This window comes from Octopus sinensis, linkage group LG10, assembly GCF_006345805.1.
Source record: "Octopus sinensis linkage group LG10, ASM634580v1, whole genome shotgun sequence".
Lineage (NCBI taxonomy): Eukaryota > Metazoa > Mollusca > Cephalopoda > Octopoda > Octopodidae > Octopus > Octopus sinensis.
Window position 1 is genome coordinate 70,772,536 of NC_043006.1, and position 13,090 is coordinate 70,785,625.

General features: G+C 40.2%; 1 protein-coding gene across 7 annotated transcripts in view; it reads left to right on the forward strand.

Annotated features, from left to right (window-relative positions):
- LOC115216424 (ras-associated and pleckstrin homology domains-containing protein 1) overlaps nt 1–13,090 on the forward strand; it is a 529,703-nt gene that overhangs the window by 396,912 nt on the left and 119,701 nt on the right. For all 7 annotated transcript variants that reach the window (XM_029785747.2, XM_036506776.1, XM_036506775.1 and 4 more), the window contains one exon: nt 12,185–12,651. In XM_029785747.2, the coding sequence (XP_029641607.1) occupies nt 12,185–12,651 (467 nt within the window). The remainder of the gene's footprint in view (nt 1–12,184; nt 12,652–13,090) is intronic.

The window sequence follows — 13,090 nt, forward strand, 5'->3', positions numbered from 1 at the left end:
AATGCAAGAACAGTTTTGTTTACAACCACCACTCTGTTGAATTGAATTCATTCACAACATCCAGACTGTACTGGTGGTGGCAGTGGCGATATAAGTGCGTGTCTAGTAGTGGTGATGAACTGGAGGTATGTGTGTTGTGACGATAGACTAAGTGCAGTTCTGGTTGTGAGGATACAGTTGTAGTAGTGCCACTGACTAATATATATGTATATATATATATATATATATATGGGTTTGATGATGCAAACAGAAAAAATAGAACTCAAAACATGAGTGTGTGTCTATATATATATATATATATATATATATATATAAACATACACACACACTCACAAACGTTTTTAATTAGTAATCGGCAGAAATTACAAAATGACTCAAGGGCTGAGAGTTTCATGTGCTGACGTTCACCAAACTCTGTGTGTGTGTCTGTGTGCATATTAGGGGTTTACTACAAAGGGGAAGTCACCATAATCAACATTTCCCTCGACTTGAAGGAACTACCCTCCGTCCCACCCCACCCCCACCGTATGCAGCCGGGTGGTCACCAAGAAACCTAGTTGTAGATAAATGGTTTGTATGAACTCTCCAAACAGTGGGCAGACTCACTGACAGAGATGAGAACCAGCAATAAGTGGCCGAGTGGTAAGGAGTTTGCTTCTTGACTGCATGGTCTTAGGTTCAGTCCCACTGTGTGGCACTTTGGACAAATGTCTTCTACTATAGCCCTGGGTCAACCAAAGATTTGTGAGTGAATCTAGCAGATGGAAACTGAAAGAAGCCCATCATTTATATAAATCTTATGCGTGTGTGTGCTTGTTTGTTTTTGTGTTTGTTCAGTGTTGGTTTGTTTATATCCCTATAACTTAGAGGTGCAGTGTAATAGACTAATATAATATATACCAGGTTTAAAAGAAAACAAATGCAGGGTCAATTTGTTCAACCAAACCCTTCAAGGTGGTGCCCCAGTATGACCGCAGTTCAGTGACTGAAACAAGTACAAAATATAAAAGATAAAACAGGTGTCTATTAGGGTCCAATTTTTAGCCCTTTCCTATTCATTATCGTCCTCAGCGCTATAACGACAGAGTTTAAGATTGGTTGTTTGTGATGGGAAAAACTTATATATTGCAATGACCTAATTCTTCATTGTTGGATCTCTTGAAGAATTAGTGAAGAAATTTCAAACATGGGTGTTGCTTCCACAAATGTGGAAGCAACACCCATACTACAACAAATATATACACGCACATACCATCAATATCACAACAGATATACACACATACACACACACACATACCATCAACACCACAACTGATATACATACCATTAATACCATGACTAATACACACTCAGCCCACTACTATCAATACTCTCCATAACTGACCACCACTGTATATTCATTACTACCATTCTCACAATAAATGTCCAAACTGGTTTCCTCTTGTGCAATAATTGTCAGTCAGGGTCCCTATGACCCTTCGGGTTCCATATGAGATTTAGTTGTTAAGAATTTTATATGCAGTAATTTGCTCATAATTCTACATTACATAAAATGTTTTAATTCTTTTTTATACAATTTCTAATAAAATTTAATTATAAAAATACAGTAGGATTTTTTTTATATACATCAAATGGCTATGGAGGTCCAGTGGAGTAAGATAGGAATGAAGAGGAGCCATAGGCAAAAAATGGTTGAATACCAGTGTTACTGCATCTCCCATGAGCTGGTTCCCAGAAGAGCAGCTTCTGTAGAACTTCCTGCTTACTTCTCCAGCAATGTCCTGCAAATCTGTCCTGTCTTTGAACAATTGTAATTGTTACCTTTGTCAAATTTTCATTTGTAATGCGCTGATGTTAGTTTATGCTTTGTACAACCCTAAGTATCTTGGTGTATGCATCATATGCTGTGCTTGAGATGACTTGTCATGGCCAAGTGAAATTGTAGTCATGGCTAATGCCAGTGCTGTGTGACTGGCACCCATACCAGTGGCATGTAGAAAGCATCGTTCAAACATTGGGCCTCACAGAGACGGTGACGGGTAACCAAGATCTTTGGCGATGTACCATGCTTGAGAAGACCTGTCAAACCAAGTGGCTGATGACGGTGGCACATAAAAAGCACCCACTACACTCTTGGAGTGGTTGGCATTAGGAAGGACATCCAGTTGTAGAACCCATGCCAAATCAGATTGGAACCTAGTGCAGCTCCCCAGCTTACCAGTGCTCATTGAAACTGTCCAACCCATGCCAGCATGGAAAACGGACATTAAATGATGATGATCATCATCATCGTCGTCGTCATCATCATCATCATCATCTAATTTCTTCTGAAGTGTTTGTGTCAGGGTCCATTTCCTTGATCCCATACCACGACACTGACTCAACAGATGCTCTGAAGAATGATATTCTGGTTTTACTGATTAGATCTGACTCCTGCGTCTCTTCTTTTTTTGATGAACTTATCCAGCTGCCCAAATGTAGAAACTCATCAACTCAATTTATTATTCCACCATCTGGTGTAACAAGATTTCCTCCCTCTTGTTTGAATGATATGTACTCTGTCTTACTATACACACATACTACAACTATTACCACCACCACCACTACTACCACCATTTCTACTACAACTACACACACCTACACACTCACACACACATCATGAGGCCTTAGAATAAACCTAGTATAAGCATGAGTTTTAATTATAAGGGAAGGAAAGAGAGAACTCTGTTGTTATTCGCAACATGTTGTATGTGGAGAATGAGAGTTTGATAACAAAGGCCCTAATGATCTAGATGGAGGTCCGAGACTGAAAATCATGGAAAGCAGTGAGGAAGTGGATGGGATATGCTAGGTTTAAACTGACCATCACAAGCTAAGTGTCATGACCACTTCTCTATGAGTCCATGTGAGAAAGGGAGGAGGAGGAGGATTACATATGTGAGATGTTGCTGAGTCTCTATGTTGCCTCTGTGTGTATGTACATGTGTGTGTGTGTGTGGGTGTGTGTGTTTTACTATGCACAAACAGATAGATATGTGTCTTCAGCTGATCACTGCTGAGACAGTGATCACCAATAACAATAACACCGACTCTGGTACAGATCAATACTTTCAGAAACCATGTTTACCAAACTCACTCAGTACAATAGTAGCAGTAGCACATCCATTGTTGTTGTGGTGCTTGTACTAGATGTGGTGGTGGTGCTGGTGGTGGTCGCAGTTGTAGTAATAATGTTTGGTGGGCTTCTGATAATTCAGACAATGTTGAAATGCTGACTCTCATTCTTTTCACCTAGTTGTTGTAATATGTCTGTAGATAGGAAAATATGATTTATATGTACAGATATATTTATATATTCATACATATCATCATCATCATCATAACTCTTTAGCATTCAGATTATTCTGTCAAATGTATTACTTTTTTATTCACTCAGTTTTGAATTTATCTTGCATTTTCTTGTAACTTGTAAGATTTCAGTGGTGTCTCTCTCTTTACTTGTTTCAGTCATTTGACTGTGGCCATGCTGGAGCACCGCCTGTAGTCGAGCATATCGACCCCAGGACTTATTCTTTGTAAGCCTAGTACTATTCTATCGGTCTCTTTTACCGAACCGCTAAGTTACGGGGACATAAACACACCAGCATCAGTTGTCAAGCGATGTTGCGGGGACAAACACACACACATATACATATATACGACAGGCTTCTTTCAGTTTCTGTCTACCAAATCCACTCACAAGGTTTTGGTCCGCCTGAGGCTATAGTAGAAGACACTGAACCTGGAACCATATGGTTGGTAAGCAAGCTACCTGACATTGTGGGCTAGGTGTGAGAGATTGGACCTTGTCAGTTTTAGCATAAAACCAGGGGAATATCTGGGCCAGATTAAATGCTAAAGGGTTAATGTCCACTTTTGCCTGTTTGCATGGGTTCAATCGAGTTTATTGCGGCAGATATTCTTTGGCCAGATGCCCTTTCTGATGCCAAACCTCACTTACCTTCCTGTAAGAAAATATTTCCTCATAACCAAAAATGTTCTCGCAGGCTGTTGGAAATGGACGACAGTAGCAGTCATTTTACAACTATCATGTGATACACACACATACCACCATCATCATCATCATCATTATCATCATTTAACATCCACTTTTCCATGCCTGCATGGCTCAGATGGAATTTGCTGAGGCAGATTTTCTACAGCCAGAGGCCCTTTCTGTTGCCATCCCTTATCCATTTCCAAACAAGGTAATATTTCCTCATGACCAGATATACTTTTTTTTTACAGAAAACTAGAAGTTAACAACACTGCTTGTATGCTGGTGATAATTGTTTACAACCATCAGATGCTGTCAAGACAAGAGTACAAACACACACACACACACAAATACACAGTGTCCCTCACTCCCTTTCATACACTGACATACACGCACACATGCAATAGGCTTCTTTTAATTTCTGCCTACCAAATCCACTCACAAGGTTTTAGTTGGCCTCATGTCTATTGAAGAAGACATGTGCCCAAGGTGCCACACAGTGGGACTGAACCCAAGCCCATGTTGTTAGGAAGTAAGCTTCTGAACCACACGGTTGTGCTAGGACCTACACACCCACACACACATATGTAAGTACTTATAAAAGTAGGTTAATGTGAACTCTAATTAGCATTAAAATTAAGATTAAGTAAAGGATTTATTAAAACAGCATACAGAGATGTGACTATTATTATTGTTATTGTTGCTGTTGTTGTTCTGAATTGTTTCTGAATTCAAATCCTGCCTCGGTTTATATTATTTTGCATTTTATGCCGGCAACATCAGTGAAGTACCAGTCAAGTACTGGGGTCGATTGCACTGACTAACATCCTCCGTTGTTGGCCCTTTTGCTTAGATTAAAGAACATTATTAGTTGTTGTTATTAATGTTGTTTTCTCTATAGTGTGTGTGCGTATTTGTATTCATGTTTTGGCTACATTTGCGTGCATGTATATACATGTATATTTTTGTGTACACATTCATGCAAGCATGTGTGTATGTGTTTTCATACTTCTATGTATACTTGTGACTGTATCTGTGTTTGCATGTATGCTTGTGTGTGTGTGTGTATGTGTGTCTTCATGTTTTGTGTGTGTTTGCTTGCATCTGTGCATGTGTGTATGTTTCTCTGTATATGTTCATGTGTGTTCTTGTGTGTGTGCATACTCATATGCATATTTTCATATTTGTATGTATATGTGAATATAAATTAATGTATGTATGCATATGAGTATATTTGTATTAGCATGTATGTTTGCATATATGTCTATATTTGTGTGTGTGTGTGTGGTGTGTGTGTGTGTGTGTGATTCATCTGAATATACATCAATGACACTTGAGATTTTGCCGTTTTCTTTCCCCTCACCCTACCCCTACCCACTCCCCTCACCCTACCCCTACCCACTCCCCTCCTTGAGAAATCTTTGTTGGAAAGTGGGGCAGTCATGTTATGTCTTGGAAGTGTGTCTGTTGGCGCCACTCTCAGACTGAGGGCTTCCGTAGTCCTTCCTACAGACTACAGAGTCACTGCTCTGGTTGGCTTAACTCTTTCATAACATCAGACTTTTTTTGTTGTGATAGAATCTTCCATGTTGTCACGACTGAGACCACACAGATACTACACACACACACACATACACTCACACACAACTGACCACACGTGTACATCCAGCTAGCTCACACATATACACATACCCCCATACATACAGATTATCCACTATACATACATTTTGTCATACATACATACATACACTCCACCATGCATTCCTACATCCACCACACCATAGCATATCCCTGGTCCATTATATTGTCTTAACTTCGTAACCACGGTAATACACCATCATGTCCACATTACTCGTGGCCATATAGAGGGTTGGCTTGTATTATTATTGTTAGTTTGTCTTTCATCCTTTCAGGGTCAATAGATTAGTACCCGGAGGGAGCAAGCAGGCAGAATCATTATCACACTCAACAAAATGCTTAATGGAATTTCGTCCATCTTTATATTCTGGCTTCAAATTCTATCACAGTAGACTTTGCCTTTTATCCTTTTAGGGTCAGTGACGTAAGTACCAGCTTAGCACTGAGGTCATTATAATCAACTACAAAAGTTCAGGCTTTGTGCCTATACAGTTCTGTATTTAAGAGATGAGGAATTATGTACATTATTTACATTTGATAGATATTTGTCCTCATCTTGTTTGTTGTTAACACAACATTTTGGCTGATATACTCTCCAGCTTTCATCAGGTGTCTTGGAGGAATTTCAAACCTGGGTTTTCATTCCTAAGGTATTCTTTTCTAAGGAAGGATAGGAAAATATTAGATTTATAAGCCCTAAAATTCACTATATAATTGCCCATGGGCATATGGTCTAGTGGTTAAAAGCGTGGGCTACTAACCCCAAGATTCCGAATTTGATTCCAGGCAGTGACCTAAATAATAATGATAATGACAATGACAACAACGACGAACCCAGGTGCGAAATTTACCCAAGACACCTGATGAAGGCTGGAGGACAAATATCCATCAAATATAAATTTGTGTCTATAGTAGAAAGAATCTGCTATAATAATACTCTTTTGTTTTTCTCCGCTACAACATATGAATGAGAAAGATAGATGAATGAGGAAGGAAGCGGTGATGGCAAACTGGTAGTGGGAGCATTTGTGTGTGTTGTGGCGGACACCTAGGTGAGAAGTGGACTGGTCCATTACTAATAAATAGTGGACAGACTCAGTAAGTAGGGTCAATCAGCATGGCATGCTGTTCAGGCCAGTCATGCAGACAACAAAATACATCGTCATAATGCAGGATATATCAGTGTGTGTTTGTAAAAGGGAGGTATGTGAATGGAAGTGGGATGGTGAACAGTCAATGCTGAAAAGAAAAAAATCAAACAGCGTTTCAACTCTGATCAATGTTACATCTCAAAAGACAACCACTAGCTGTAGAAACCATGCTGAATCGGATTGGAATCTGGTACAGCTCCCCAACTTACCAGTTATCAGCCAAACTGTCCAACCCATGAGGGCATGGAAAACGGATGATGACGATGATGATGAGGAGGAGGATTAAGATGGCAAACTAGCAGAATTGTTAGCACATCAGACAAAATGCTTAGTGGCATATCTTGTCATGTCATTGCGTTCAAATTCTACCAAGGTGTAATTCGCCTTTCATTTTTTCAGGGTCAATAAATTAAGTACCAGCCGATCACTAAGATCAATGTAATTGACTAACACCTATGATTGCCAAGTCTGTTCCTAGAATGTGTAGAACCCTGCCAAATCCCTGCTGTGTTTTTATGCTGATGGTGTAAGATCTTCCATTACCTCCACCACCATCACTAACTTTACCATCTCTTCCATCTCCACCATCATCAACATTACTTTTGTGAATATCATTTCCGCATCACTAAATCTGTCACACCAACTCAACCACTGACCTGCCATTTCACCAAATTTACTCTAGTTTCCTAGTTACAAAATCTGTGACTGCATGACACTGAATTTTCTATATTATTGCAAGCTTAAACTGCTGCCATCCCTGGCAAACGAATACTCACCACCAAGGAGATCCAATACAGATGAAAACTATATGGTCTGGTGATCTCAGAGCTAGGGTGACAGGAGTTATCTCCCGCTTGCAATAAATATCACATGTGAGAAGTGCACTGAATAAACCAGTTTGAGATGATGTCTTCCTGGGATTGAATGGCAGTATCTCCATCTCTTAGAGGACAGCCACATTAAAGTGGCCACAAACAATACTCTCACAATGTTTTTTCAATATGTCAGAGGCTGACTGTCTGTGCAAAAGGTTCTACTCCTTTTTGACAATTGTTAATAAGACTAAAGATGTTCCAGTCATGACTCCCACCTTATTACACATACAGTTTCAGCTGTGTATATCACATACTAACATTTTCGATTTTACTGATGGAACAGGTAACACATAATAATAATAATAACAACAACAACAACAACAATAATAATTATAATTATAATAATGGTTTCAAATTTTGCCTCAAGGGCAGCAATTTTGAGGGAGGGGATGAGTCGATTACATCGACCCCAGTGTGTAACTGGTACTTATTCTATCGACCCCAAAGGATGAAAGGCAAAGTCGACCTCAGGAAATAATAATGATTTCAAATTTTGATTCAGAGCCTGCAGTTTTTGAGGGGAGGAGGAAGTCAAGTCGCGGTCCGACGTCTCCAGTGCGAGCAGTGGCGTGCCTCAAGGTTCAGTGCTTGGGCCCTTATTGTTCTTAGTCTTCATAAATGACTTGCCCGACGACCTCACGCAACACACCCTTCTATTTGCCGACGATATCAAACTGGTCGCTCCTCGCGGTGATATAGAGGATCTTCGTCGATGCCTCCACCAAATTTGGAGGTGGTCTAACGAATGGGACCTGTGTCTGAACGTGTCAAAGTGCTGTCATCTGCCTGTTGGCTCTCCTCCTGCAACTCAACTTGATTTCGAGCCGGGTCGTCTGCTGCTGGAGAGGACCGATCAGGTAAAGGACCTGGGTATCTTGGTGGATTCCTCCTTTTCGCCTTCGGCCCAGTGCGTCCATGCTGCCAACAAAGCACGCGGAATTCTGTTCTTGATTCGACGGTCATTCGGAATGCTCACAGCTGCCATATTCCTACCACTCTATGTCATGCTGGTGAGACCCATATTGGAGTACGGGATTCAAGCCTCTTCTTATCTCCTCAAAGACATACAGCATCTCGAAAGAGTCCAGAAGCTGGCTACCCGCATGGTTCATGGTCTCAAAAATTTGTCCTGTGAAGAAAGGCTGAGGACGCTCGACCTTTATTCTCTAGAAAAACGCCGCCGCCGTGGTGATCTCATTCTCGCCCACAACATCATAAGCGGAAAGTGTAACCTCTCGAAAGAGCTGTTCTTCACTCCTGCTCCAGAGCGTCGGCTGCGGGGTCATTCCGAAAAGCTCTACCTGCGACGATTTCATCTCAATCGAAGGAGAGGAGCTTTCTCCGTCCGGGTTGCGGATCCGTGGAACAAGCTGCCAGACGAGATGGTGAAGATGCCAACGACCGCTTTGTTCAAAGCCTCCCTTGACCTCAAGTGGCCTGAACTCTTTACATGAACACCACCCTGTACTTAACTCCATGTCCCCCTACATGACCTTGCTATTTGCTTTTGAGCCAAATTAACTAACTAACTAACATTGGCCCCCATGACTTCACTGGTGCTTATATTATAGGCACAGGCATGGGTGTATGGTAAGAAGCTTGCTTCCCAACCACATGATTCCAGGTTCAGTCCCACTGCATGGCACTTTAGGCAAGTGTCTTCTACAATATACTCGAGCCAACCAAGGCCTTGTGACTTGATTTGGTAGACGGAAACTTAAAGAAGCTCGCCATGTGTGTATGTGTATGTGTCTCCCACCACCACCTGATAACTGATGTTGCAGTGTTTACATCCTCCGTAACTTAGCGGTTCGGCAAAGGAGACTGATAGAATAAGTGCTAGGCTTTAAAAAAATCTGTCCTTCAAGATGGTGCCCCAGCGTGGCTGCAATCAAATGACTGAAACAAGTAAAAGAAAAAAACAATAAATAACAAAAGAAGGAACCCATAAAAATGAAAGACAAAGTTGGCCTTGGTGAAATTTCGAATTCAAAACATTAAAACAGACGAAACACTGCTAAGCATTTTATACAGCATGCTAACAATTCTAGGCGCTAAGATGTCTACTAAGATCACATGTAGATATCTTCACATATTCCCAGATCATGAGCACCTTTTCAAACTCCACCTGTTTACAAAGTTAGAAAACAGCACAGCTCCCATGACTTTCGGAAACACTTTTTCACGCTAAGAATTGAAGTATGGAACAAACTGCCGGCATCAGTTGTTAGTTGTCGGAGCACTGCATCCTTAAAAACTTCCATGCTTCTTGAGATTCGCCAACACTACACCTGATATTCTCCTCTCCATACACACGCAAGCATGTATCTGATTCATACACTGTTCGCGTTCCAGACATTTGTACATTACTGCATATGCTTTATACACACTTTTGACAAGTTGTGGTGCACCTGAGCACTGTATACAATAATTTCATTATTATTATTATAGGACAGCAGCCATGCTGGAGCACCTCCTTCGAGAGTTTATCCCCAGCATCAATCTTTATTAAATGACCAACCTTACCTAAGTTATCCTTGTGGTTTTAAAGAGTTACCTCCCTGTTAAAGACAAATATGGCGCTATTACACTGGCATTCATGCATGCATATGTGCATATATATATATATATATATATGAAATTCTTTAATATTGAATTAATATTTTGATTAATTAGTCTTTAAGCATTAGGGGTTTTATCATAATTATTTGAGTGCTAGTAATGGATTCATCCAACCGTTTTTAAAAATTCTGATTGTTTTATGTTTTGGCTTGTTTTTAGATTATTATTTAAATTTTGATCTGTTTATATAAAGAGAGAAACAGACAGACAGATAGATAGATACGTAGATAGATAGATAGACAGATAGATAGATAGATATCATCATCGTCAACATCGATGTCTACATTTTTGTGCTCATATGGGTTTGATGAAATTAGTTGAGACAGATTCTCTACGGGTGGATACCTTTCCTGTCAGCAACCCTGGCCTGTTTCTCACTAAGGTAATATTTCCCTGTGGCTGACATGTCTTCACAGAGGATTGGAAATGAAGGACTCTGCTTGTGATACCCACTTACACCTATCACATGATGCCAAAGCAAGGAGATAGTAACACACACACACATACAGCAGGCTTCTTTCAGTTTCCATCTATCAAAGGCTTTGGGTTCGCCCAAGGCACCATGCACTGGAACTGAACCTGAAACAATGTGATCGGTCAGCAAGCTTCTTATCCAACAACCACGTTTGTGTCTATATATATACACACACACACACATATATGTGTGTGTGTGTGTAAATACATATATATATGGGGGGGTGCATATACATATATATATATATACACACACACAGACACGCATATATACATATATGATTGACCGCTAGCTCCAAAAGCTTTTTTAATTCTCTCTATTTATTTCCTCATGTTCCTTTCTATTGAAGAGCATAGGCTCAAAACGTAAAAGACTTTCTCACCTTCCTGAGTGTTAAACTAATACACCTGCTTGTTGTTTATACACTTGTCTTTGTGGTTTTTTTTTCTGTAAATTTCAACTATATATATATATATATATATGAACAACTTGTTTTAAATCTCTGAGTGGGAGACATACAGTAACAGAACCGAATAGTAAAGTTTATTTGCCAACAGAATGTGGCAGTCTTATAGAGGATGATGTTACTGTTCTTTAAGCCTCAGGAAAACATCTTTTCCAGCTGGTCATCAACACACAGTCTGTGTCCGTGTAGTGTTTGCAAGGGAGCGATGGATAGGAGTTTGGATAGGAGCAATGACCTCCCTTGCAAACAGTATACAGACACAGACTGTGTGTTGATAGACAGCTGGAAATGATGTTTTTCTGGGGCTTAAACAAAAGTAACATCGTTCTTTACAAGACCACCATCTTCTGTTGGCAACTAAACTTTACTATATAGACATATATAATGTGTGTTTGTGTGTGTGTGTGTGTGTGTGTTTTAGGTATTTGGCCACTTGTGGCATCAGTGTTTCAAGTCTTATATACTGACATAGTATATGTAGGACTTCGTCACCCAATGTGTCCTTCATTTTGTAAGCTGGTAGGTTGTCATTCAAATAATACTGAACTGTTATCCCTGACAGATTGAGGAGCTACATAAAGTTTTATTGGTTTGTGGAGTATATTGTTGTGCAAAGGTCCTGGTATAAGACACAGAGTTGTTTAATTTATTTGCCTGTACATAGTGGAAAGGGGTTAAATTGGTGAAAACTGTATCTTCTTTGCTGATATATAAAACTCAATGTTAATCTTTCAGTAAACAAACACACACACAAGGTTCCAAATGAAGATGTTACAAGGTTTATCACACACACGCAAAGATCTTACGAGGTCTATCACTACACTCACATACACAATATTTATAAAGTTTTATTGGTTTATAGTTTCACCCCAACACTGATCATGAAGCATGGGCCCTAATATCTATGTTTTTCTCTTTCAGAAAATCAAGATGTTAATTTGGATGCTATTCTTGGAGAACTCTGTGAACTTGAATGTCAGTTAAATACGACACAGAGTGAAATATCAAAGTCTCTGGCTCCATCGACGACGACTCCACAGTCTACAGTAGGAATTAACTCTAGTGATCCTCCGGTACATCATGAACCGACCGACCCAATTCAAGCTGAACTTGATGCACTGGCTGCAGAAATCACCAAAGGACTGGGATTTAACACAAGCGATGATTTCTTTGGGATGCACACTGAGCTTACGTCACTGTTCCCGGATGGCGGCTTGGATATCACCGAAACAGACTCTGCTTATTCAGACAATGCTTCTTTGCCGTCTTCAGAGTCATTCACATCAATGGCCACAGTGTCTTCATCTGCCGATACCTCGAGCACTGGAGACGCCTGTAGCACAAGCAGTACGAGCACACTGACGCCAGCTTCTGCCACCCAAACTGAAGTAAGTTCCTTCACTTCTATAACATCCTTTTTTTTTTTTGGATTTTCTTCCTTTTCTTGTTCTCTTTTTCTCAAGACACTTTCATTGCAAAGTTCCTCACCCACAGTGTTTATAATATTGTACAATAATTAAAGCAGTCCTCTGTGAAAAATATTCCCTTTGTAGGTGTATTTTCTGAGCCCTATATACCCCTGGAGTGCAGCCTAAAAGTCTACTTGTACGGTCCCCTTACCAAAAGAGACAATTTGGCACAGCTGTGTGGATGCTTAGATTTGGCACAGCTGACTGGACATTCACCCAGTTTTGGCAATGGTACTTTTTGCTGCTGGAGGTATGCAAATACACACACACACACACACACAGAAATATGCACATGCAGGTAGAAAGAGAGCAGGGAGGAGAAACCTTACAATTTATTAATTGACAAAATTGACCTAAA